Genomic DNA, 23,639 nt, shown 5'->3' on the forward strand with positions numbered 1-23,639 from the left:
AACTATGTAATGTGATAACTTTTTATGAGGGAGCTTAACTGTTCAGACGTCTGGTTCCTATCTCCACCCCTGTGAACAGGTTTCTCTAGAACGGAGTGTTTCACACCAAACCACTTTGAATGACTTTGTTTACATCTCAGACATTTCATTATGTAGAATTTTTGAAAAATCGGTGGAGTTGCCCTTTAAGCAGAGAGCGCGACCCACTCACTGTCCTGCTGTGATAATATTCTGTCCATGACATGACTTGCAGAATGTTCCTCCTACAGAACTGTCGAAAACAAAGTGTAAAGCCAAACCGAATGTTACTTCACAGATGAGATCACTTTTCCTTATATATGTATTTATTTATTTATATTTATTTTTTAAGCAGTCTGCTCAGCTTGAGAGCGTGTGTTTACATATAGCACAGTTAGTCATGTGAATTTGTGCCCTCTCTCATTGAAATGTAATATGCAGTCCTGTAATTGTGTTGGAAATCAAGTGACAAGACAGAATCTACTGAAGGCGGTGATCTTTCATGCTCCGTCAAAAAGCTGTCCATTTTAGACTGGTCATGCTTCTGTTACCTTAAATTACCTTTTCACCGTATACCGGTTTTTAAAAGCAAGCGTAACATTTCTGTTCATCCCTTTTAAGCACGTACTGAATGCTGTTAGCTGAGTTGAGTTTCATCTGGCAACTTTCCCCTGTAAACACTGCCATTGCATAATTGCACGTAAACGCTCAACTGCTGGCTTCATGAGCGCACGGCTTGACAACAAGCACTCCCCTTAGCACTTCTCAGAATGTCATTCATTCCAGGTACGTTTTAAAAATAACACCCTCCGCGCTGCCTGTGACTGAGATTAATGAGGTGATTTGGTTCGCTGTAGCTGGTTGTAAATTTTCTTAACCTTACCTGATGTATGAGAGCGGTTAACACTGTGCCACTGCTTTCCTTCAGACTGGACGACGGCTATTTGCGGAAAAAGAAGTGAGGGGACGACTGTCGTGAGATGGTTTGCTTAATGTCAGCCTAATGGATTTGACTAAAATGGGTGTGATCCATCTCCAAAACCCCGGCCACCCCACCAGCCTCCTGCAGAAGGCCAACCAGATGCGTCTCTCGGGGACACTGTGCGATGTGGTCATCATGGTGGACAGTCAGGAGTTCCATGCCCACAGGACCGTGCTGGCCTGCGTCAGCAAGATGTTCGAGATCCTGTTCCATCGCAACAGCCAGCACTACACTCTGGACTTCCTCTCACCAAAGACCTTCCAGCAGATCCTGGAGTACGCCTACACTGCCACGCTCCAGGCTAAGCTCGAAGACCTGGATGACCTGCTGTATGCCGCAGAGATCCTGGAGATAGAGTACTTAGAGGAACAGTGTTTGAAGATCCTGGAGACCATCCAGTCCTCTGAGGAGAACGATGCGGACATACACATGAACGAGAATGGCGCCGAAGATGACGATGAGCGCCGGATGAAATATCTGAAGAGCGCCTTCATGTCCAAGAAGCATTCCATACAAGAAGGTGGCTACAACTCCGCCGCCCGCCATAGGCTAGCCCTGGTCAACATGGTGGACAAGAAGCCGCCAGTGTCGGCGACCTTAGGGCTTCCTGCCATCAGCCACACGAAGGCCGCTGTGGAGAGTCTGATGAGCATTGGCCAGTCTCTTCTGGAAGGCACCATGCAGCAGGATCTCACTCCAACTCAAGGATCTTCTCCACTGCTGGATAAGATCAAGACTGAAATGATGCAAGTGGACGACGAGTACAGCCACGAAGTCAGCTCCTCCAGGAATGGCGAAGGAATCAACGAGTCGAAGCAGCACAGGGGCTCCCCAGGAACCCCCACGAGAGGCAGCGTCATCACTAGTGCTCGTGAGCTCCATTCCGCTGATGGTGCTCCTGAATCATACAGAGATGCCAGCCAAGTGGGGCAAGCCAGTGTGGCTGCTCTGGCTGAGACGCATCTTGCCTCGCTTTACTCCATGCCGGCTAACCACAAGGGCGAGGGCCTGCTGCCCATGCCCGTCTCTGTGGCTTCCTCGCTGCACATGCCGCCCACCCTTGCCATGTCTGTGGACTTCAGTGCCTACGGGGGGCTCTTCCACCAGAGCTTCATTCAGAGGGAATTCTTCAGCAAGCTTGGCGATTTCGCAGCGGCGGCGAAAACACGAGGCCCAAAGCCCCAAGAAGCGGTGCGACGTGTGTGACGCGGAGCTGCCAGACAACCAGACTGCTGAGCAACACAGGTGGGCCAATCTGTACTTACTTTATTCAGTAGATGCAAAAATATAATAAACAAACCATCTGCTGGTAAACCCAAACATATGCTTTTCAGAATGGACTCCAGTTCCAATATTATTGACTCAAGCTGTGCTAACCAAAGCCAGTGGTTATTCCACTGATTTTTTTTTTTTCAAACTTCCTGCATAACTCAGTCATTGAGATGTAAACATAGTAATTTAGAGCGGTATTATGTGAAAAGGTTCGTTGTGGAGAAACTTACCGACTCCCATTTCTGTACAGTGGTGGTGATAGGAGCCAAGCGTCCTGATTTCTACAACACAAATACAGCCATTCTATTTACTATCCAAAACTACCAGTGAAGCTACGTGTGTCTTCTGAGTTTTTATATGCAGTGTTGATGATGGTCAAATAGTGAAGAATCTTAAAAAAATTTGTTTTATTTCAAATGTATTTTGCCTTACAACACCCTGCATGTACCTCTCCACCATTATTGGATTTTTGAGGCCAAAACCTTATTGCAGAACTATCGTAAAACAGTGTCTCAGACATCAGTCAGTGTATTTATAACCATTTCATGTAATACCTTACTGTCAGGAAGCTTTTCGAGGCATTAAACATTTTGGACGTCTGGTTCCTTTTACCACCCATGTGAATTCACACAGTTCTGACTCAGTGAGTTTCTTTAGGATGGCGCATTTCACTTCCAGCCACTCTGAATAACTTTGTTTACCATTTAAATATGCAGAAATTTTGCAGGAGTTCTCCCTTAACCCTTTAAACTGCAGGCCTATTCAGAGGGAGTTCTTCAGTTATTAATTAGGCCTGCACAATTTGGACAACATACTTGCATCACGATTACATACAGACATTTCTTTTTGTTTTAAAATATTAATATAAGGTATAAAAACACATTCTGAAATCACTAATGAGACATAGCTCATGCCTAGTGATTGGGGCTCATTTTCTCCCGTTGTCTGTAATTGTGCCGTTATCTCATTTAGACTGTGGCATGTTATCTTTCCAGTGTTTTACTTAACTTCGTGTGTAACGCACTTTGGAAAGTGCCATGTAAATTAAGAAATGTTATTAGTTTTGTTACATGATCAGAGATCAGCCTGCATAATCAGGGCTGAAAGTCTTCATATTTTTTGTATCATGTGATTCATCCATGCAGTCAGAGCTCATGAATCTGGAACATGCACACAAACAATGTACTTTCTTTGAGGGCTCACTTACATATTGCACCCTTATTCAGTATCGGTATTGATGATGTGGGCTTTTGCACTTTAAGAGGTCTACTATCCCCCCCCCAGTAAGAGATGTGGTGACCAGTGTTAGCCCTCATTACCATCCTGAGTTGAGGTAAACCTTCCTAAGCAGGAAGCACAGGCTGTTTAGTCCAGCTGACCCTGACCTCCACTCAGCCCCTCTGAGAGCTTGTAGCCAAATTCTGTCAGTTGGTGATCCATCACAGAGAAACAGGCTCTGCTGGATGCATTAGAACAACCCATTTTCCCTGCATTAACGCAACCTTTTGAATGACGTTGACTTCTCGCAGGACCTATTGCTGGGTTATTTCTTACACCTTCACTGTAGCAATTCCAAAGCAATTTCCACTTGCCATTCACAAGGCTGTTTTTTTAGGGCATGTGGTATTCTGGATTTATTCCATTCTATATATTTAGGTTTAATCTCACAATGACGCTGCTTTGAATGTGAGTTATGATGTGTGAAAAATAGACTTGACAGCTCCTGAGTGGCTCATCCAATGGAGCCGTGCTTTCAGTGCAGTCTGGCTGCTGCCATGTGATGTCTGTGGCACCGGCACGTTCTCGTCGAGACGGAAAAATGGAAGGATCAGTCTCTGTCCCCACGCTAAAGTGCCTTACACTCAGACTCCTTCAGAGCATACAGTTGCAATAAAACTGCCAGTTTAAAAATGGTAGATGAAAAAGATGGTGTAATATAATATTAATTTGTCTGTTTATAAACTAAATTTTATATTAAGAATACGTTTTTCCAGATCAGGAAAAAAATCATAAAAAAAACATAATACACAGAAATACACAGAAAAAGAAATAACTAAACATAATATCATTTTTTCAGTATTTAGTGTGTTCACTATTTGCCTTTATTTCAGCTTCAGTTCTTTTCAGAATACTTTCTTTCAGTTTTTCAAAGAAATCTGTAGGCATATTTTTCCACACTGCCAAAGTTCAGTCTTAGAAGTTGGTTACATTTTCTGCTTCTTTCAAACCAGCAATCCCCAACACATTCAGTGATGTTGAGGTCTGGACTCTGAGGTGGTCAGTCCATTGTTCTGAGAAGATTAGCAGCATCTTTATTTGATTTTCTTGACAGCTACACATCCTTTCAGACTCATAGTGTTGAGTTGTCTTCTCACAGTGGAAGGATGGACAAAACACCTGTACATTTTTTCGAAGGTCGATCAGGTCTTGCATGGTTGTTAGGAGTCCTATTTTCTTGGTATCTTTGATCATGTTTGGAGCTCTGGTTTTGAACACTGCTTTTTTTTTCCTTATTTTCCCTTGAATTTCCCTTCCCTATGGATTATCTTATATCTAATCTTCTCAGAAATATCTCCTGAAAAATAAAAGGTACTTAGCCTTGCTCTCTCTGGGTGGGTCAGATGGCCCTTGCTCTCCCCCATCATTCAGCTCAATGCTAGAAAGTTTGAGCCTCTGGTAGCTGACGTAACAGAATTGTCAGTTTGAAAAGAATTGGCAGTGGTTTGAAAAGATATGATGGTGTTTCACGAGTCTCAGAGGAAGCAGATGTTAGCCTTCAGCCGCCCCAGCTTGGTGGCACGATGTGATAGGTGGAGACCAAGCTAGTGAGTGGAATTGGACACAGCTAAATGGATTAAAACTGGATGAAAATCAAATAACATAAAAATTTCAAAATGCTTCAGCTACTATTGATGGCAATATTCTGCAACAGAAGACTGACTTAATACATTTATAACTGCATACTCTTCAGTTGGACGTAAAAACAGTCCTAACTAGTAAATAACGTATAATTCTGTTGCTTATTTCAATCATTGACTTGTATAACTGGCTTTATTTGCTCTTTATGTACTCATTACACCACAGACTGATAACATATAAAGGCCATGCTACCACTTGCAACATGTATGTAGTTTTGGAACAGGGAGTCATGCAGCGTAACCGCAGGCTGTCAAACAGATAGCAGTTTGCGTATCAGTATTTATCAGTGAGCCTGATAACCCTGTGGGCCTCTGTGGTAGAGATGGCCTGATAGTGACTTTACCCTCCCATCTTACTCAGATAAAGGCCCAGCATGTGCCGTGGATTGCAGCACACCTGATACTCGCTTTCATTCATTCCCACAAACCAACTGAACCCGCTGACATCAACCTGGCTCTCCTGACTCCGACCCACAACACACCAATATCCGATTAAGCCCCTTTTTTAAATATAGGTCTAAAATGTGTTCGCTAAAGTATAATGTAAAAAATATAGGCTTTGAACAATGTGTTTAACCTTGCATGCTTATTATTCTGTTATTAATCTGTTATTCACTGACTATGAATGATTTGATAACTACCACAAAACCATGTACTTTTAAGAGTGAGGAATTGTGATGTGGACCCACATACAGTTCCTCAGGGTTTAAGGGGTTAAACTGCAGGCTTATTATGTAGTTATTAATCTCAAAGCATATCAATAAGTGCGCTATTATTTAGTAACTACTGTGTCCTTTAGAGTTTAAGGATTTAATATCATAGTAGGCTAAGTAAAGCAGTGGCAAAAGCATTTTTAATGCTTTTTTAGTGTTCACTTGTCAAACAAACATCAAACAGCTGAACACCAGCTTCTAGACAGTTGTATGCAAAAATTTGAACACCCTCAGTCAAATTACACTTTAATATGGTATTCAGATTTTAGTGCACTATTTTTATTTATTTGCTGAGTGTATCATATTGGCAAAAGAATAAAACATATAATATAAAGTGTGCCATAACTTTTGCATGGGTCACATTTTATGTAAATTTTTTCCCAACTAACTTATTTTACTCAGAAAATCAACAAAACATATCTGACCAGGGACGCCCAAACTAACCGCTGCTAACCGCTCAAGCACTATATTCCTCTATCTTGATTTGGACTATGAAGCCTGTCAGGAACTCCGCTCCTCTGAGAAGTGACACAAATGGCAGCTCACATAGTAAACCGGCTCTCGACGTTTTAACCCATCAACTCGACAACTTCTGACTCATGAACAGTGATGGATGTTTAACCTCAACTGACGTCTCATGCACAGGCGGTTGTGAAAGCCTCTGGGGCCCGCAGGGTCACTGCGGTTATGCTAAGGAGCAGCAATACTAGCAACAGTTCACCTTTTGCCCCATTTCTCAGGGGATCTCAAACTGCTAAATTTCAACTTGTAAAACGATAGTGAACTCTTCACATTTTCACAGGAAGTGGTTTGATCATTTCACAGGCAGGTATCATAATGGTGCCAGCACAGCACAGTGATCAGTACCTTAGTACGAGTACCCTTTAAATGTCTTTATGTGTTCACTTACTAAGGCTTATTATTCAGTAACTATGGACACCAGTGCTAAATGATTGGCTTATTAGTAAAGGAAAACTTCAGCAACTGCCCAGTGGATCTAGCTGTGTTTCCAGTCAACAAGTTTTCTGTGCTTTTGTAAGAACAGGAACACACGTGAGAATTAATCGATCAAATCCTGCAGATGCACCATGTAGAGATTAGGCTGAAAAAAGCTGGAGTTTTCCTGTAAGTTATTGGAGTGAATGTAGTCATAGAAGAGTGATGAATGTTAAAGGGCTAAAACAAAACAAAGCTTGTGCAGATGTAAGATTGCATTGTGTGGTTTCATTCCTGCTATGCGTGTCGTTTATGCTCTGTGAAGGATCTTCAGTGTTTTACTCTGCACTCAGTGGGTTTAAAGTGGTGCTGATGTGTACTCACAATGCACGGCGGGAGGCCGGGTGGATGAGTGGAGTGCGCGTGTGGGGGGTTCTGGGAGCACAGCTGAAGAGCTTAGGAATCCTTACAAGCGGGAAATCCTGGAGCCCACCGCTGGCTTCTGCTTACAGAGCAGCTAATTACATTGATTGTCATGGAACGAATGGAGGACAGCGAGAGAGTATTTACTGTATTCATCTGAGGTAGGAAAAAGTGCCTTTAAAGCTGCACTGTAAGTGAGTAAGACGTACTTGTTAGAAGCAGCATTACAGAGTCAGGAGAAGAAGAAACACACTACAGTATGGTGTGAGTGCAATGCTGCGAGTCACCTATAAAGCCTGAAATAATCATTTTAAAGTCAGAGGTGTCAGGTCGGATTTGGTGGGAATGTTTCTCATCATGTCATACACCTTTATGTATTAATATCTCCTGCACTAGCTCAAAAAGAAGGTCCAGCTCGATGTTTAGGTCTCAAATGCAGAATCATCATTATACAGATGAAGTTATGGTGACAGTTGTAGATCATTTACTGACATTCTCAGAAGACACATCCTTCACCAAGTTTTGACTGAGTTCTCTTTGAAAAGTCCTTCGACGCACTTGCAATTATCAGATTCATCAGCTCGGGGAAGGGGTCAGAAGCACAACCCGCTATACAAAATGTTCTTCTGCTTGTTGCTTGCAATTATACGTTTCCATCAGAGAGGTCTCCAAATCCACAAATCTTACATAGTGCAGATTTAAAAAGTTCACCACTTCATGTGGTAGCAAGTAAATTAACTAGTTTTTTCAACCTAATAAATACTTTCAATGAACGATTCTTTCAAAGTAATTTTTTGAGTTGAATAAAACTAGTTCAATTGCTTGTTACCACATGAAGACATTTTTTAAGTAGACCTGACGACCCACTTTTTACAGTGTGTATAATTAAATAGTTAAGTTAAACAAAGTCATTCAGAGTGGTTTGACGTGAAATGTTCAATTCTAGAGGAATTTACAGTCAGATTTTCTCACAGTGGTGGTGATAGGAACCAGATGTCTGAAGAGTTTAATGGATCTAAAAGCTTCATCACAGAAAACTCCATGAAGTGCTCGTGAATAAGTTGTCTGATGTCTGTGACAGTATTTTACAATAACTTTGCCTTAAAATATACTTTTTAAAGTCCATTCATGGTGGAGAGGTACATGTAGGGCGTTTGTAAGGCAAAATGGTCCCCAAAGATTTTTTTGCCCTATTGTACCATTGTCAAAAACTCATGTGTAGGTGAGTGGTCATTTTGGACAGTAAATAAAACAACTACATTTGTATTGTAGACATTGTGACTCCTGGTTCCTATCACCACCACTGTAAAGATATTTGAGTCATTAAGTTTCTCCACAGTGAACCATTTTTCATCAAACCACTCTGAATAACTTTGTTGAATTTTAATGATTCATTTATGTAGAAATTTTTAAACATTGGTGAAATTCCCCTTTAATGGATCCTCTGTTCCAGTTACTGCTGGTTGTTCTGAAAGCTGGGAAACATACCGGTGTCCTCAGAGCCCTGAGGGGCTTTAGAGGTCCTCTATTGTCTTCTCAACTGCTGCTTTCTTTTCATTCTTTTGTTTACTCAACTTCTCGCTCTGTGACTTAGAACAGCAAACTCTAAATCAAGACTATAGCTGCTAAATGAAATACAATAGGTAGGCCACTGCATCTTTTTGGGGGGGTTTGGGGTGTGACTCAAACAATTATGTTGCTTGAGAACCTGCTCTCGCTGGACTTGTATACAGTACTGACTGAAATGCATGGCTATTTTCCTTCCAACGAGGACTTGATGTGGTAAAAGGACTGAACAATACATCATTTGTTAATTGTTATCATGATTTTAGCCTTTGGAATACTGTTATCACAGAAGGCTGTAATATACAAATGAGCTCTCCAGTCAATCACAGTGCTGTTACTGTGGGCATTCCCAGATGTGTGTTTTAGGGTGTTTTAATGAATCAAGTTGTTCATGAAATCAAACAAAAGAAAATTATTAAAATAATTTTGATCTTTAGCCATGCCACATTATCAATTGACCAATGTGTTTTTAATATACTGCAATGATACTCATAGTCGCAGTAGGGAGCAGTAGACGGTGCTGTGCAGACGTTCCTTCATTTGTTGAATTTCCAGTCAGAATGGCCATTAAATACAAGTTATTCATTTTTAAAAAAACATTTATGAAGAGCATAGATATAATATGATCCTCCTGCACAAGGAGGAGGAAAGTCAAAGCAAAAAGAGTGAAAAAAACAAGTTTCCAAAACTGAAAATGATTAAAGGATATGTGAAAGTGAAAATGGGACTTCTAAGAACCGTGCAAGAGTCTTGCTTCAGATCTTAAAAAATGCACAGGTGTTTCTGTCCACTGTGAGAAGATCACTCAGCGCTGAGTCTGAAAGCATGTGTAGCTGTCAAGAAGCCCTCACTGAGAAAAGAAGTACATTTGAAAATCAAACAAAGAAGGTCCTGTTGTTCTCATAACAATGTGCTGACCACTCCAGAGCCTGGACCTCATCATCATTGTGTCAGTGTGTTTGAGATGTTTTTGGATTGTGAGAAGCAAGAAATATAACCAACATCTAAGACTGAACTTTGGAGTTGTGGAAAAATATCCCTGTACATTTCTTTGAAGAGCAAGAATCAAATCTCCTGAAAAGAATAGATGCTCTAATAAAGGCAAAGAGTGGACACACTAAAACACTGAAAAATGTTATATTATATTTAGTTGGTGAGGCGTCTGTGTAATTTTCTCTTAAATATGTTTTCTACTTTGTTTCTAAGGCTGAAGAATGAATAACCTCTACTTAAAGGCCATTTTGACTGGAAATTGATTAATTAATGATATAAGGGTGGTCACTGACTTGTGTGGAGAACTGTAATTGCAATACTAGTGTTCTACATTCACTTCTATACGGTAACGTGGTGATGTCTGTCCAAGACTGGGCAGAAAAATGTATGTCAAAGTGTGAAATCAGCAAAAAGTCATTAATGGATAACCAGTTTGGTAAAGCAATGTGCTGGGAACGAAACTGCAGAGGGGCAGGATTTGCATTGTCATGCTTCATTAGTAGCTCAGCCCCTGCCTGTGCAGAGAATATAACCATTGAATGTTCTTTAAACCTCTGTCATCTATAAGAAGCTCAGGAATCCTGTTGGTCAAGACTTTAAGTCCTCCTGCATCTTTTTTTCCCCCCGAGCATACTATCAGTCACACACAGGATGCTTTCAGGCCTTATCTGAGCTTTACAGGTCAACTCCTTTAGGGTTAGGTCAAACCACTGACCTCTGGCCCTCCTCCGGTGGTTTTTCTCCTCATTCTTGAATTGTTCCTTGTGTTCAGACCCTCCTTTGTGAGTTTGAGTGTGTGTGCACGTGTGTGTGTGTGTGTGTCTTTGTGGTCGATTGGGACTTGTTTGTTCATTCTGAGCTACAACCTTAAATAGTGATTATGGCCACAGGTCTTAAATTGCTGTTTGTGTGTCACAGTGTAACGTAATGTAACAAAGTTAATTTACTCTGCAGTTTATACAGTAATTTAAAACAATATTATAATATCATCCATCCCTGTTAGATACGCATACAGTCGAAACCAAAAGTTTGGCCACCCCTGGCCGAGTGACATGTTTTGTTGATTTGTGAAAATAAGTTAACACATAAGTTAACAGAGAACACACTTGGCATTTAATGCAAAATAACTATTTATGTGCTGAGTTTAAAACATTATGAAGAAAACAAAATGTCATCTGTGCAAAATTTATGGCATATTTTATGTTTTTTTTTCTAAGATGTAGCAAATACATAGATATTCTCAAAGATAGTTGTCTTTAATTAGGGACTAATGAAAAATTAATGCATGAATTGTTAACCAAATAACTGGTGACATTCAGTAATTTTCTGATGCCAGTGTGTGTGTAATATATATATATCGCTGCTGTTGGAAGAAAACCTCGTATCTCCATTTTTTTTCGTTTTGCAGTTTTTGACACAAGTTAAAAATGCCTGTTGTCCTTTACATTGTGTGTAAATTCCATGATGAAAGGACCAAAGAAAAAAATTCTGGTTCCATTGACTTGCATTAAGAGTAAAGTAGGTTTTTCCTTTTCCTGTAAAGTTACCATTTTGGAGATACAAGGTTTTCTTCCGACAACAGCAACATATATATATATATATAATATATATTATATATATATATAACCCTATATGTACCTTGATTTCAATGATGATTCCTAAATCCTCTTTTTTAGATCTCCTTTTAAATTACAAACCAAAAGTGGTGTGAAAGTTGGCGTATTTTACAAATTGCAGACTAATCAGGAAGCGTTCATGTTACCATGCATATGGAATATAACATAGACAGCCAGTTAGCCGTCTAAATTTTAGACCATGCAAGCTTATTGACTGATAGATGCTGATGAGACTACGTGGGTATTGACATTTTTCAATGCTTGGCAGTATTGAAGTTATTTGCTCGGCACCAGGAAAGCCCTATTATTGTCACTGCTACATAAAAGCTTTGTAAGATTTTATTGTTGGTTTGTTTTAGTGTTTTTAGACCATTTGAAAATGCCACCAGCCCTTTACATTGTGTGAACAGCTCATAGGAATAGTTCAAAATTATATGGAGTAAAATCTTGTTACATGAACAAACATTAAGGTTACAGAGGTTTTTCCTTCTCCTGTAAAGTGAAGATCTGAGTTTTCTTACAAAAGCGATGTTATTTAGATTTGGTGCAAGTTTAACAGTGATCTTTGACAGCATTACTATGTCCAGAGGGCTGAGCTTGGATTTGTTGAAGGTGCTGGATTTCCTTATTAATTTGATTGTTGTTAATTAGGGTTAGATTCACGTGGACTCACATTTCGCACCAGTGACACCATGCTTTGGTTACTAAAAGAGAGGGATTTTCCTGAAATCAAGAATGTTCTCTCTTCAGAAATGCCATATTATCACCCATGGTTGTGCTTGGTTCTTTTTTTCCAAATGTAAAGTTAGAGTAGTGGCTGAAGGCCAACTCTCTGAGCTAACTCCTTCCTTTTAGTGTCATGATCTTATAGCCTTGTCTCTTGTGTGCCAGAGCTTTCACTGACTCTCATCTTGCTACAGGTGCAACTTAAAGCTTCAATGCTGTCTAATATTTTTTCTGTTTAATGGGAACTTCAGTAGAAGAAAATACAGTGAATAGAAGTATATATTAAAGTGTTTGCTTCGATATTTATATACAGCCATTGATGTGTAGTTTGTGCGTGAATACAACAAGTAACATGGAAGATATACAATCTTCTTATATCTGGATATGATCATTTGAAGTAATTATCTGGTGATAAATAACTTCTTATGGATTTTGGTCTTTAACAGGTTAAGCCTTATTGATTTTTTGGACATTTTCCCAAGAACTCTCAAGATAGACCTTTGAAGGGAAAACCTTGGCTTCATTATATACAAATCATTAAATCATTCTTCTTTATGGAGATAGCTTTGAAAACTGCAGTGCACCTTTTGTTGTCTGTGGACCAGAACTGAATGTGGCAGTTTTTATATTGGAAGCTCAAGGGTCACAGAACACAAGAATATAATAAATACTATAAATACCCACAACCTCAGCTGTGTTGAGGTGGGTCATTGCAGCCTGAAAGTCCCTCAAAGCCACTGTTATTGAGGTTATTCCCAAATCAAGTCGGAGGTGATGGCTGTTTGAAATGTTTTCTTTAGAAGAAGACATTCTCTAAAGACCTTTAGCCTGCCCGAATGATTCTGTTAGCTTTTTAATGCTTTTCTGGAGTCTCTTATCCGTAAATTCTGACTCTGGTTCTTTAGCCTGTTATAATAATGCATATATATGTATTTCTTCTGCTTGAGGTTGTTAGTTTTGTATAGAAAACATTGTGAAAATCTCTGACTCAGGTGCGGGTCACATTACATTCTAGCAGATCACATACTACACCTGTAGGTGGGGTATATGTACATGTATGGCTTTGTTTTATATGTCACATAGGCTATACAAGACCACAGTGCACTGATATTGTTTTTGAACGTCTTGTAGGCTGATATAAATCTAAAAACTAAGATAAAAATGATGAAAAGTTAAAAATGATGGCTCTTTTTAGACTTTTTGATTTTTTGGAACTGGACAAATTCTGTACGCAACCTTTTTCCAAAGACCACCTGTCACTGATGTTTGTGAACCACAACATTTCGCTTTTGTATAAATCTTAAAACCTGCAAAGGTTTAAACAGCTTATAAGATACTGCTATTTGTAAAATCATGCAACATTCTGAATGTAATCATGTTTTATATAATTTAGGTTGTTTTTATGTTCACATGAACCCTAGCAAGTCTAGCTTTTGCTTATTGCAGCTGATGGAGATCCAAATAAACCATTAAATTGTTATATACAGTAAGCTTTACAATACTAATTCAAATAGAGAAAGTCAGCTAGAAATAACTGGTTTCCTGAAAGCAGGGGTGGATGAGATGGCAAAAATATCATGATATTTTTACGAAAACACAATATATATCATGATATTTTGAAACACAGACACAATGCACATTTAAAAACTGCCATCAAAAACCTTTGGCACAACCATTGTTATTCAACATTTCACATAGGCCTACTGTACTGCACTACATCCAACTAAACAGGACTAATTCTGCTCTCTTTTTAATGACTCATGCATTTGGTAGGTGTTCATTAAGTACTGATAATATCCATACTCTACTCAGAAAAGCATATTGTGTATCATGATATGAAAATTTATTACAATAATGATGAAATATTGTCCACTTCTGTCTGAAAGTCTGTATAATTTTGTAACAGCCACATAAGCTGCTAAATGCTAAACCGGGGATTCCTTTTGTTTTTTTGTTCTTTAGCTTTTGATTAGATTCAGAGACTACACAAGATAAGTCACTGTACTGTGACAACCTTGCTGTAGAATCAGTGCACAGGCCTAATCCTAATCAACAGTCTTTCTGATAGGAATTTTCTCTGGTAAAAAAAAATGAAGGCAGGGAGGAGAGTTTAGATGCTAAGCAAGAGATGACAATATCACTATTTCTTTTCCAATACCAACAGCGATACTAATACTGAAAGCTTGAATATAGTCCGATACTGATATAAATCCAGAAACTAAACAACCCTTTTTACCATGTTAGTTAATGCGCCTGGTCATAGTAGCCTTTTCTGCAGGCCCTTTAGTGACCATTCCGCCAGTGGAATGGAAATCAACATGAATATTTTGAATGCATGTAATAAACATAATACATTTTTTCCTGTAACTCTGTCATCAGATTAACTAGGACTCTTTTGGCTCTCTTTGTAAAATATGTTGTGACTCTGATTCTGTGTTGAGCTGCTAGCAAGTTATGATGGACAAAAGGGGAAGGATGAGAACCCCTACTGTGAAAACGATCCCCAAAGACAGCCATGCTGAGTTCAAGCACAATATAAATGTTACTTACTTGCTCACCTACAAAAAGACGAAAAGCCAGTTCACTTCCGGATTTGTAAATCATAAACATTTCCATCGAAAATCATTCCATCAACTGAAGGACCTCCAAAACAGGTCGAAACTGCATTTTATGGCTACTGTGAGGTTAAGCACGATTTAGCGGTTAACACTGTTATCTTAAATTGAACAAACCTTTGTTACATCATCGTGCACCAGCGAGCAGAGAAATAGAATGCTTCACGCCCAGCCACTCCCACCAGTCACTGAATGAAAATGCTTAGCTAGCTCAGAGACATCCTGATACCATGTCTCACTTCGAAATATGTCACAGTACAGAAGTGAAATACGTTATGATTCTGCATTCACAATGGCTTTACACACCAAAAGCTTTGAACTGTTTTTAATTGAAACAGTTCATTTGTGATGACCATCTAAAAGGAGACTGTCATACTCAAACTATTCAAACACTCTACTACCCCACAGAAAGAGGCACACAGCTAGCGACATCCCATCACACAGTGTGTGTGAGTAATATTTCAGGATAGATTTGCTACAGGATTGAATTAGATTCATTCTCTTTTTCTGTCTGATATCAGACTCAGAATTTTCTGTTGATTTTGACCTGATATCGATACCTGGTACTGGTGCTGTCTCTGTGGTAGACAAAAGGAAAAAGTAAAAACATAGTCAGGCTTTCGGTAGCATTGGTGGTAACAGAATCATGGTAAAGTGGTAAAGGCTGGTAAAAGAATCAGACACAGTTCTGAACTGTCCACTGTTCTAGCCCAACCTGACATTTGAAGTCTTGGAAAGGGCATTCAGAGAAATTGTGAAAGAGAAGCTACAGTAGACCCTGAAGATTGCTCAGACACCTCAGTGGGTTTTTCTCTGTGTGGGAGTGCTCAGTAGTGTCATTATGAAACTGCTCTCACTCTCACAATGCCTTCAGGTCACTGAGCATCTAGCACAGAGATAAACTACAGGAGAATGTCTAGTGCTGCCCAACAGGCCTCTGTTGGAGAAGAAAACATTATCCAAGAATCTGCTCCTGGAACTGTGGGACCAAAGTGGCTATTGATGAGTTCAGATAAGAGCACCATCCAGGCTAATTTCTCATTCTAAATTCATTTAAGTCCCAATAAGACTACTGTATGCTTGGTGTTCAGTTTGTATTGTGTTACCTTCTGCATCAGTGATCTTACAATTGATGTAACAGTAACTGCACAGAAACCAGCTTACAGCTTTGCTTTTTTCACAGAAGCACCAACATGCTAAGTTGTTTGCTGCTGATTGTCACTGTAATAGGAAAACGTCTGAAATGCTAACGTTGTAAGAGAAAGAAAAAAACTATGCTAAAAGGGCTTCGGGACATGTAGCGCTGACCAAAGTGTGCGATCTACTGACGATGCCACAGCCATCCGTGACTTTTCTCTCTCTGGGTGGTTAGGATGGACCCCCCTGCATCACTTAACACAATACTAGTTAATGAGGGCATCTGTTAGCTGATGTAACAGAGTTAGCAGTTAGTGCTGTCTTCCAAGCACGTTGAGTGTTCCAGTGACACACTGCTCATACACCTGGGCCCATGTTTACACTCACACTTTGACTGTGACGCCCAGAAAAGTTAATAGAAGATTCATATCAGGCTTCCTTTTCTACAGTACTGTTATAGAACACTGTCCCCCTCTAATACAAATCAGTGTGGCCGTTAGACAGAGGACTGAGGGAAAGACGCACTAATGCTAGTAGGCCACTTTATCTACTCAAACAAATTAAATGCCTTTAGACTGAGGCTCAGCTGGACATTTTAACGTCAGGTCATCAGTACTAACCGGGCACTGGACAGCGGAGCCGGTCCAAAATCAGATATCTGGCAACTGTAGTTAGACATATGCAGGTGTCACACAAGACACAGAAATACACCTTTAGATGTAGAGGCTGCAGTAGATAACATGCTGGCAGTATCTTACATTATCACAGTTAGCCTGCTTAGTTTACTTCACTTTTAAACATCCTTTGAACATAGAAAAGTAGAGCTGCTCAGTCTGCTACAGTAAAGTAACATGAAAGATGCTAATTTTATACAGACTACGTGTGCCAAGAGTCTGTGGGTGGAGGGCATAAAGACGTGACAGACATTATGAGTTTAAACCAAAGATCATCTCTGTTTAAGCCATAGTTATTTAAAAAAATGAAATCAAAGTCAAAACATGATTTTAAATATATTTATTTTTGGTTAAATTAAAAAACAAAAGCAATCAGAACACACTGTAAAAGAGTAGAGTCTGGATGTGTTAAGAGTGAATTACTGGGGGGGGACGATTCATCTCCTACCAAACACCTATATCTAAGACTGTGCGTTGCATTAACCGAAGTTCGAAAGGGATGCAGTGACTGGCTAACGAGGGGACCCAACTCATGGGTGGGAATAGGCCATGACTACACTAGGGCTAAAAATAGTTGCTTTCCTAAACACGTTACAGATCACATTTGCACTACACACAATAAATATCAGGGCTATATTAGGACTAATGCCACCTGTATTGGAGAAATATCTATTAAACTTCAGCTGTTATTGTTTTTAAAAACCTATTATATCCAAAATTCAAACTTCAACTTTATAAAAATATAGTTTACTGTATGGTTATTGATTTTATCCCAAGTAATTGGACCATTTTATCATGAAGTGTTTGCCGGTGGAATTTTCAAACAATGCATAAAATGTACAAATTGAAGAAGATGGAGTTAAGATTTGGGTAAGAGAGCAACATTATGTTACAGTTGGAGAGACTGAAGCATTGCCTGTGTGTGCCCTCCTTTAGAGGATATTCTACTAGACTGAGGCTGAAACCCACAATCTATTAGTTGTATGTGGCAAATTGATTCGATGGTATATTTACCAGCCCAGTGTGAGGGCTTTACGCTTCTACAGGCTAACAGCTACTCTGATTTCTCTGAGCTGAGTTCTATGGAACAAAGTTGTACGATGGTATGTTCAACAGCCCGGCTGTATTCATCTTTATGCTGCATGGTATTTGCTCTGTATAAGTGGCAGCAACAAGGTCAGTGGTAGCTTCATTCATGTTTCCAGGTTTTCTCTCCCCATTGTGGGAAATGCCTCTCTTCAGGCTCGCTCATTGGTAATTCAGCAGCGCTCTAGTATCCCTCAGCACACATCAGTTCCTGAATTGCTCTCTCTGTGGGGAAGGTGCTCCAGCAGCTCAGGCTCGGCCTGCCATTAATCAAAGCCACTTCCAGTGGCCCACTCCAGAAAACACAAGCACTCGGCCCTGTCTCGAGCAGACAGCCCGACGATTTGTCTCTTTAGAGAAAGTCGACATTTTAATGTCTGCATTTTAATGGGAATGTGTAACACACGGCCCATAGAGACTAATGGACCATTATCTTTTCACATTTGTTTTTCTCAATCCAGCCGGAATTGTTTTTTTCCGGCAGATGATTGAACGAATGGCCGGCGCCGCGTGTGTATTCGAAAGATTTGTGTTCTCCCTCCTTGAATTTTTTTAAGTTAAATGTATTTTTATTAACGATGCTCTTGGATCTACAGATGGACCTTCATTGTGGATCCTCTTGAAGCATTTGCTTAGCTGTCATGAGCTTTAATGTCTTTATAGGTGTATAGGTTGCTTTCCCGATTACAGTGGCCTTCATTGTGGGAAAGATGTGGAGAAATGGTATTGATTTCTTCACGGGTTGCTGTTCAGCAGGTATTTTTCGTCCTCTTTGATCAGCCATCTTCTGGCATTAGGTGTCTTTCGCTTAAGCGGACCCTTGGATTCAGTGCAGGGGTTTTTTGTTGTTTTTTAAGCGTCTAACTGCTGGGCTGGCTCGGCTGTGCTCTCTGCGGTTGAGTGGAGATTGTTTATGGGTGGCAGGGTTCAGTCAGACAAACTGCTTCAGACTCTTGTGTTGTGGCTGCTGGGAGGGATGACACAGCAGATGTTCCTGGACTGTGAAATGCCTCGCCACACATACGAGTAGCACATACATACTGGCTATGAGCCAGATGACCTGAACCAATCATTTGTCCTCATTCTTTTCATAGCATCATAGCATACGAACATTCATAGCACCGTAGCGTTAAACCCAAATACAGATACATCACAACCCATGATGTTGCCCCACAATACATGGGAACAGTCTTCAAAATATAGGTACCACGGAAGATTGTTTGGAGTGATGCCACAGTAGTACCACTCTTGGTTCTTTAAAGAACCTTTCATTGGACAGTTCTTTAAAGAACCATTTTTGTAAATGAGATGTGCAAGTGTGAAGAACCTTATTAATGTGGACAGAATCTGTAATGTAAAGGTTCTTCAGGAAACCAAGATTGGTTCTTGCATGGCATCGCTTCAAAAAGAAGGTTCTTTTTTTAAAGAACCTTGTAATGGATGATTCTTTTTAAAATACATGTGCAAGTGTGAATAAGGAAAAGAACCTGTGATCTAAAAGTTCTTTAAAACTCAAGATTGATTCTTCTGTGGGATCACTCCGTAGAACCAGTTTTGTTCTTTTTTAGACTTCTTCAGTGGACAGTTCTTCAGAGAACCATTTTTGTAAATGGCATGTGCAAATGTAAAGAACCTTTTTACAGTGGAAAGAACCTGTAATGTAAAAGTTCTTTGAAAACTAAAGATTGATTTTTCTTTGGTATCGCTCCAAAAAATGAATCTTGTAATGACTAAAAAAAAAGAAACACTTTAAAGTGGAAAGAACACTTAATGTCAAGGTTCCAACCAGTCAACCTTTTCATGCTCCACCACAAATCTGTTCATTCACATCAACTATTGCTAGGTTGGACAAGCTTTACAGAAGGATCCAAAAATCCCATTCAACCTAATGAGAAATTGTAGCTCACTTTATTTCGTCACTTAAATATATGTCAGTATTCAACATACTCAGTGTTGTTACCATGGCCGCTTTGTTATACTATGAAATCCTTGCAGTTTGAAAGAAGTTGCAGTTTTGCTCAAGCTTTTTTAGATATGTGGAGTAGTTCTGGATTTGTAAGGTCCCACTATGCTGTCACATTGTGACCTCATGCTTTATTGGATGTTTGTACAGCTGTTTTAGTGTGTAATCAATCTGAACATCTTCACAGCTCATATTAAAGGTCTCTAATGCTCTTTGTGCTGTCTAGAGTGCCAATGGTCATCTACCTGGCCAAAAAATGGGTAAAACCAAAAAGATGATGCCCAGTAAGATGGTTAAACACACAGGATTCCAGAAATTAATAAAGACTGCTGTGCTGTTATGTAAAGAGCCATCAGGGAAGTTTGTTTTTTTCAAATACAGAGATCTCCGAGATGTATAACCACCAACACATTACTGTAGGACACAACATGTGTGCACATGTTTTGATCATGTGTGCCATAGTGTTTTTGTCTCAATAGGATATTGTGATATTGTAAACTGTGATGGAAGGTTAGTTAATTATCGTGATATTTTGAGATATTTTTATCTCACCACGTGCTAAGAGTCACTATATACCAGAGTTTCCAGTTTAAGATGCTTTGCTACCATGCAGTACTCTGTTGTAGAAGCTAATCAAATCTAAGTTGAACACATCAGTGAACATGCTGCCATGCTTATGTTGATCACATGACAAAAAAATCTGGTCTACTCTAACAGCCTGCCACACAAATAAAATAAATATAATTTGAAATTAGTATCACACTCTAAATTTAGCTTTTTTTGACAAAGGCTGAGTTATGCGTAGTGGTGGGTGATATGGCAAAAATATGTTATCACAGCAATTTTCATGATTCATGATATGTCACAATATTTATTCATTTTTTGACGTTTGAAACATTTGAAACTTGTAAAAAAAAACTACAAACATTACACACCATCGAGAACTACAGCTTATTTTTGAACCTACTGCGCTGCACTAAATCCAGTTAAACAAGACTAATTATGCTCTCTTTGTAATAAAACATGCAGTTGGTCAGTGTTTTAGAAGTATTGACAATATCTGTGATATGTTCAGAAAAGCATATTGTGACATAAATGATCACAATAACGGTAAATATTGTCATACTACCCACTCCTAGTTGTGCATCACAATTTTTCATTAGGTTGAATGGGATTTTAGCAAACATTGCCAGCCACCTAGCAGGAAAGAACACATTTGTGGGCGGAGCATGCACAAGCCAATTAAAGATTTTTCCTAGAACTGTTTATCCAAGCTGAGAACCATTTAGGAACCTTTATAGCGCAGCATTCCCAAAACTGGATGTTGTTTCATTAGAAGCTTTAGCTCTATTACATGTAATGGGTTCTTGCTAATTGCTTTGAATCCTTTTGTCGTTGTCGAAACCGCTCCTGGTTGAGCCTCAGCACCATAAGCCTCTTCTGAAAGTGCAGAGAATTGTGTCACGTTCCTACGTGCCGTGCATGTGTGCTGGTGGGCCGGGGCCGCTGATTGTAGGGCAGTAATAATTAAGGGCTCTATAGCAGGAATAAAGGTTACGGCTGAGCCGGGCGCAGGCTGCTGCTCGTATATGCGCCGCACGCGCCTGCAGTGTGTCTGGGTGTGTGGCTGGAATTCATATGAAAGGGCTGGTGGAGGGATGAGGAGGAGGGGGTCGGTGGGGGGTGGCAAGTCATTGATATGTACAGCATGACTCAGATAAACAGACCATACTGCCAGGAAATTTCAGCGGCATTAAACACATTCGATTTAAAGCAAATATTTAGAACCAAATAAAAGGGGGGCCAGATTAAAGGGAAACGGACATGTCGGATTCGGACTCAGTGATGTTTTCGTAACGATTTCTCCTGAGCTGTAGCCACTCCATCGAAATGGACTGTACATATTTGTCCAGGCTCTCTGTGTACCCGCTCTGAAGCCTGTGTTTAATTTTTGATAAATCTTAGCCTGTAAGTGTTTTCTCTCAAACCATCAGGTCACTCTGTCTGGATGGTAAATAGTTTATTAGGCTGCGGAGGTAGTCTTGAAGGGACGTGTGTCTATGCCTCATGTTTGCCGATGTATGTTTACGCTAGTTAGCTTCATGTCAGCTTATTAAAATGTGCTTTTTGTTGAACACCCTGAGTCAAATGACGTTTTGTTTTCTAAGTGAAAACAAGTTAGACAAAAATAAAAATATTATAAAAAGTTAAAATATTTGGAATAAAGCATCAAAATATAAAATATATTGCAAAAGCATAAAATAAAAAATGTGCCATAACTTCTGCACAGGCAACATTATGTTTCATTTCTTCCCCAGTGTGTTAAATTAAGCAAATAATCAGGTATTTGAAAGTAATTATGCAAGAAATAAACAGTAATTGTGTATTAATTGTGTATAGTGTATTAAAATGCGCAGTGGTGTGTGTGCAGAGGATGTGTTAACAAGACCAGGGGTCGTCAAACTTTTGCATACAGCTGTATGAGAACAGGAAACGATCAAAATTGTTCAGGTGTTTCAGCTTTGTGATCTCTGACAGCTCATACAAACTCCATAAGGAGAAACATCACACTGTTGTGGCTGCTTTTATTAGACTTCAAAGTATTCTTCGTTTTGTCTACAGAGCACCTTCCTCCCTTGAGACATCAGTGCATTTCACTCTGCATTTGCAGCAAGAAGCCAATTACCCAGAGATCTACTGTAAACATACTAAATTACAAGGAAATTTGAGTCTCAATTTGCTGTTCTGCTGATTACGGCAAGCGTTGACGCTCCATTTCCTACGGTTTAAACGGCTCTAGTATCAGGCTGAAACCACTTCATGGAAAAGTCATTTGTAAATGTTGTCGTTTGTGGTGAACTCATTAACCACAATGCAGTTTCGTTCGATTTCACTTCTATGTTACCTGTTAGCTTTTTTTCTCAGAGGCCTCAGCGTGATCCTGTTTGCAGCAGTGTTTTCAGAAACTCTTTAGCTGAAGGCCTCGACTTAAGCCCTCATAAAACGTTTATGTACATGACAAATCATATATATGGATCATTCGAAGCGCATTTCGGACTTTTAACTGACTTGACGTTTAGACTAAAATCATTTTGCTTAGAGAGACCACATACCTTAATAACATTTATTAAAATAAATAATTGAACATTCCATTTTGGTGCTATTAATACAACAAGAATGCCTCCAAAACTTTACAAAATGTTGGTAGTAACTGGAAGTCAAAATTTTCGCTAATTACTGAGAAGAACTCAAAAATGCTAGCCAGTACATGACTAACAACCAGCTTTAAACAGTTGTACACACACAAAATCATAATATATTTCATTAAAACACAATAAAATTTACCTGATTGCAGAAAATCAGTAGTTTCAGTAGTGATGATTCGGAATGTTGCACAGTGATTTTCAGGCTTTGGGACACGTTTACTTAAAATCAATGTGTTCTGAATGCTCGCCTTGTGGCCATGAGGGACAGGGATGCAGCCTCACTTCCTGCTCTAAAGTGCAGGGGTGTGGCTAAAATAAGGCTCCGCCTATGGACTAAAACTCTTTGTGTATCAGTAGTGATGTGAAAATGTAGGACAGTATTTTTTGAATGAAGTTTTTAATTTAAAAATGGTAAATCTAAATCTTTCAACTCCACTTTAAAATAAATTTAAAAAATCTTTAATAATAAAAAAAAAATACAAAAAAGTGAGTATTATTTTCACAAATGTAGGGGTTAGGGTTTGGGACAGACACCTCCCAGTAGAAAGCATCCTATGAAATGATGATTTTGTATATATTTAGCTTATTATTATCTCAATTAATGTCTTGGGTTTAAATAGATCGTAACATCATCTTTATGAATGTCTAAGGTCTGAATACGTCATATTTTTAAAAGACTGTATTTTTACTGTTTGAACAAATTCTGTAAAACGGTATATCTAGGCCTATAGCCTAGATGACAGTGTAGATGACGGTCACAGGCAGCGCTAGGCCACCGATCATTAACATAATTCA

General features: G+C 39.4%; 1 protein-coding gene across 1 annotated transcript in view; it reads left to right on the forward strand.

The window, feature by feature from the left end:
* The window catches only part of zbtb16b (zinc finger and BTB domain containing 16b), a 72,261-nt gene that overhangs the window by 942 nt on the left and 47,680 nt on the right, over positions 1-23,639 (forward strand). Inside the window, 2 exon segments of the mRNA XM_036560586.1 lie at positions 947-2,167; positions 2,169-2,245. Coding sequence (XP_036416479.1) covers positions 1,022-2,167; positions 2,169-2,245 — 1,223 coding nt within the window. The 5' untranslated portion in view covers positions 947-1,021.

Source organism: Colossoma macropomum, unplaced genomic scaffold, assembly GCF_904425465.1.
Source record: "Colossoma macropomum unplaced genomic scaffold, Colossoma_macropomum, whole genome shotgun sequence".
Lineage (NCBI taxonomy): Eukaryota > Metazoa > Chordata > Actinopteri > Characiformes > Serrasalmidae > Colossoma > Colossoma macropomum.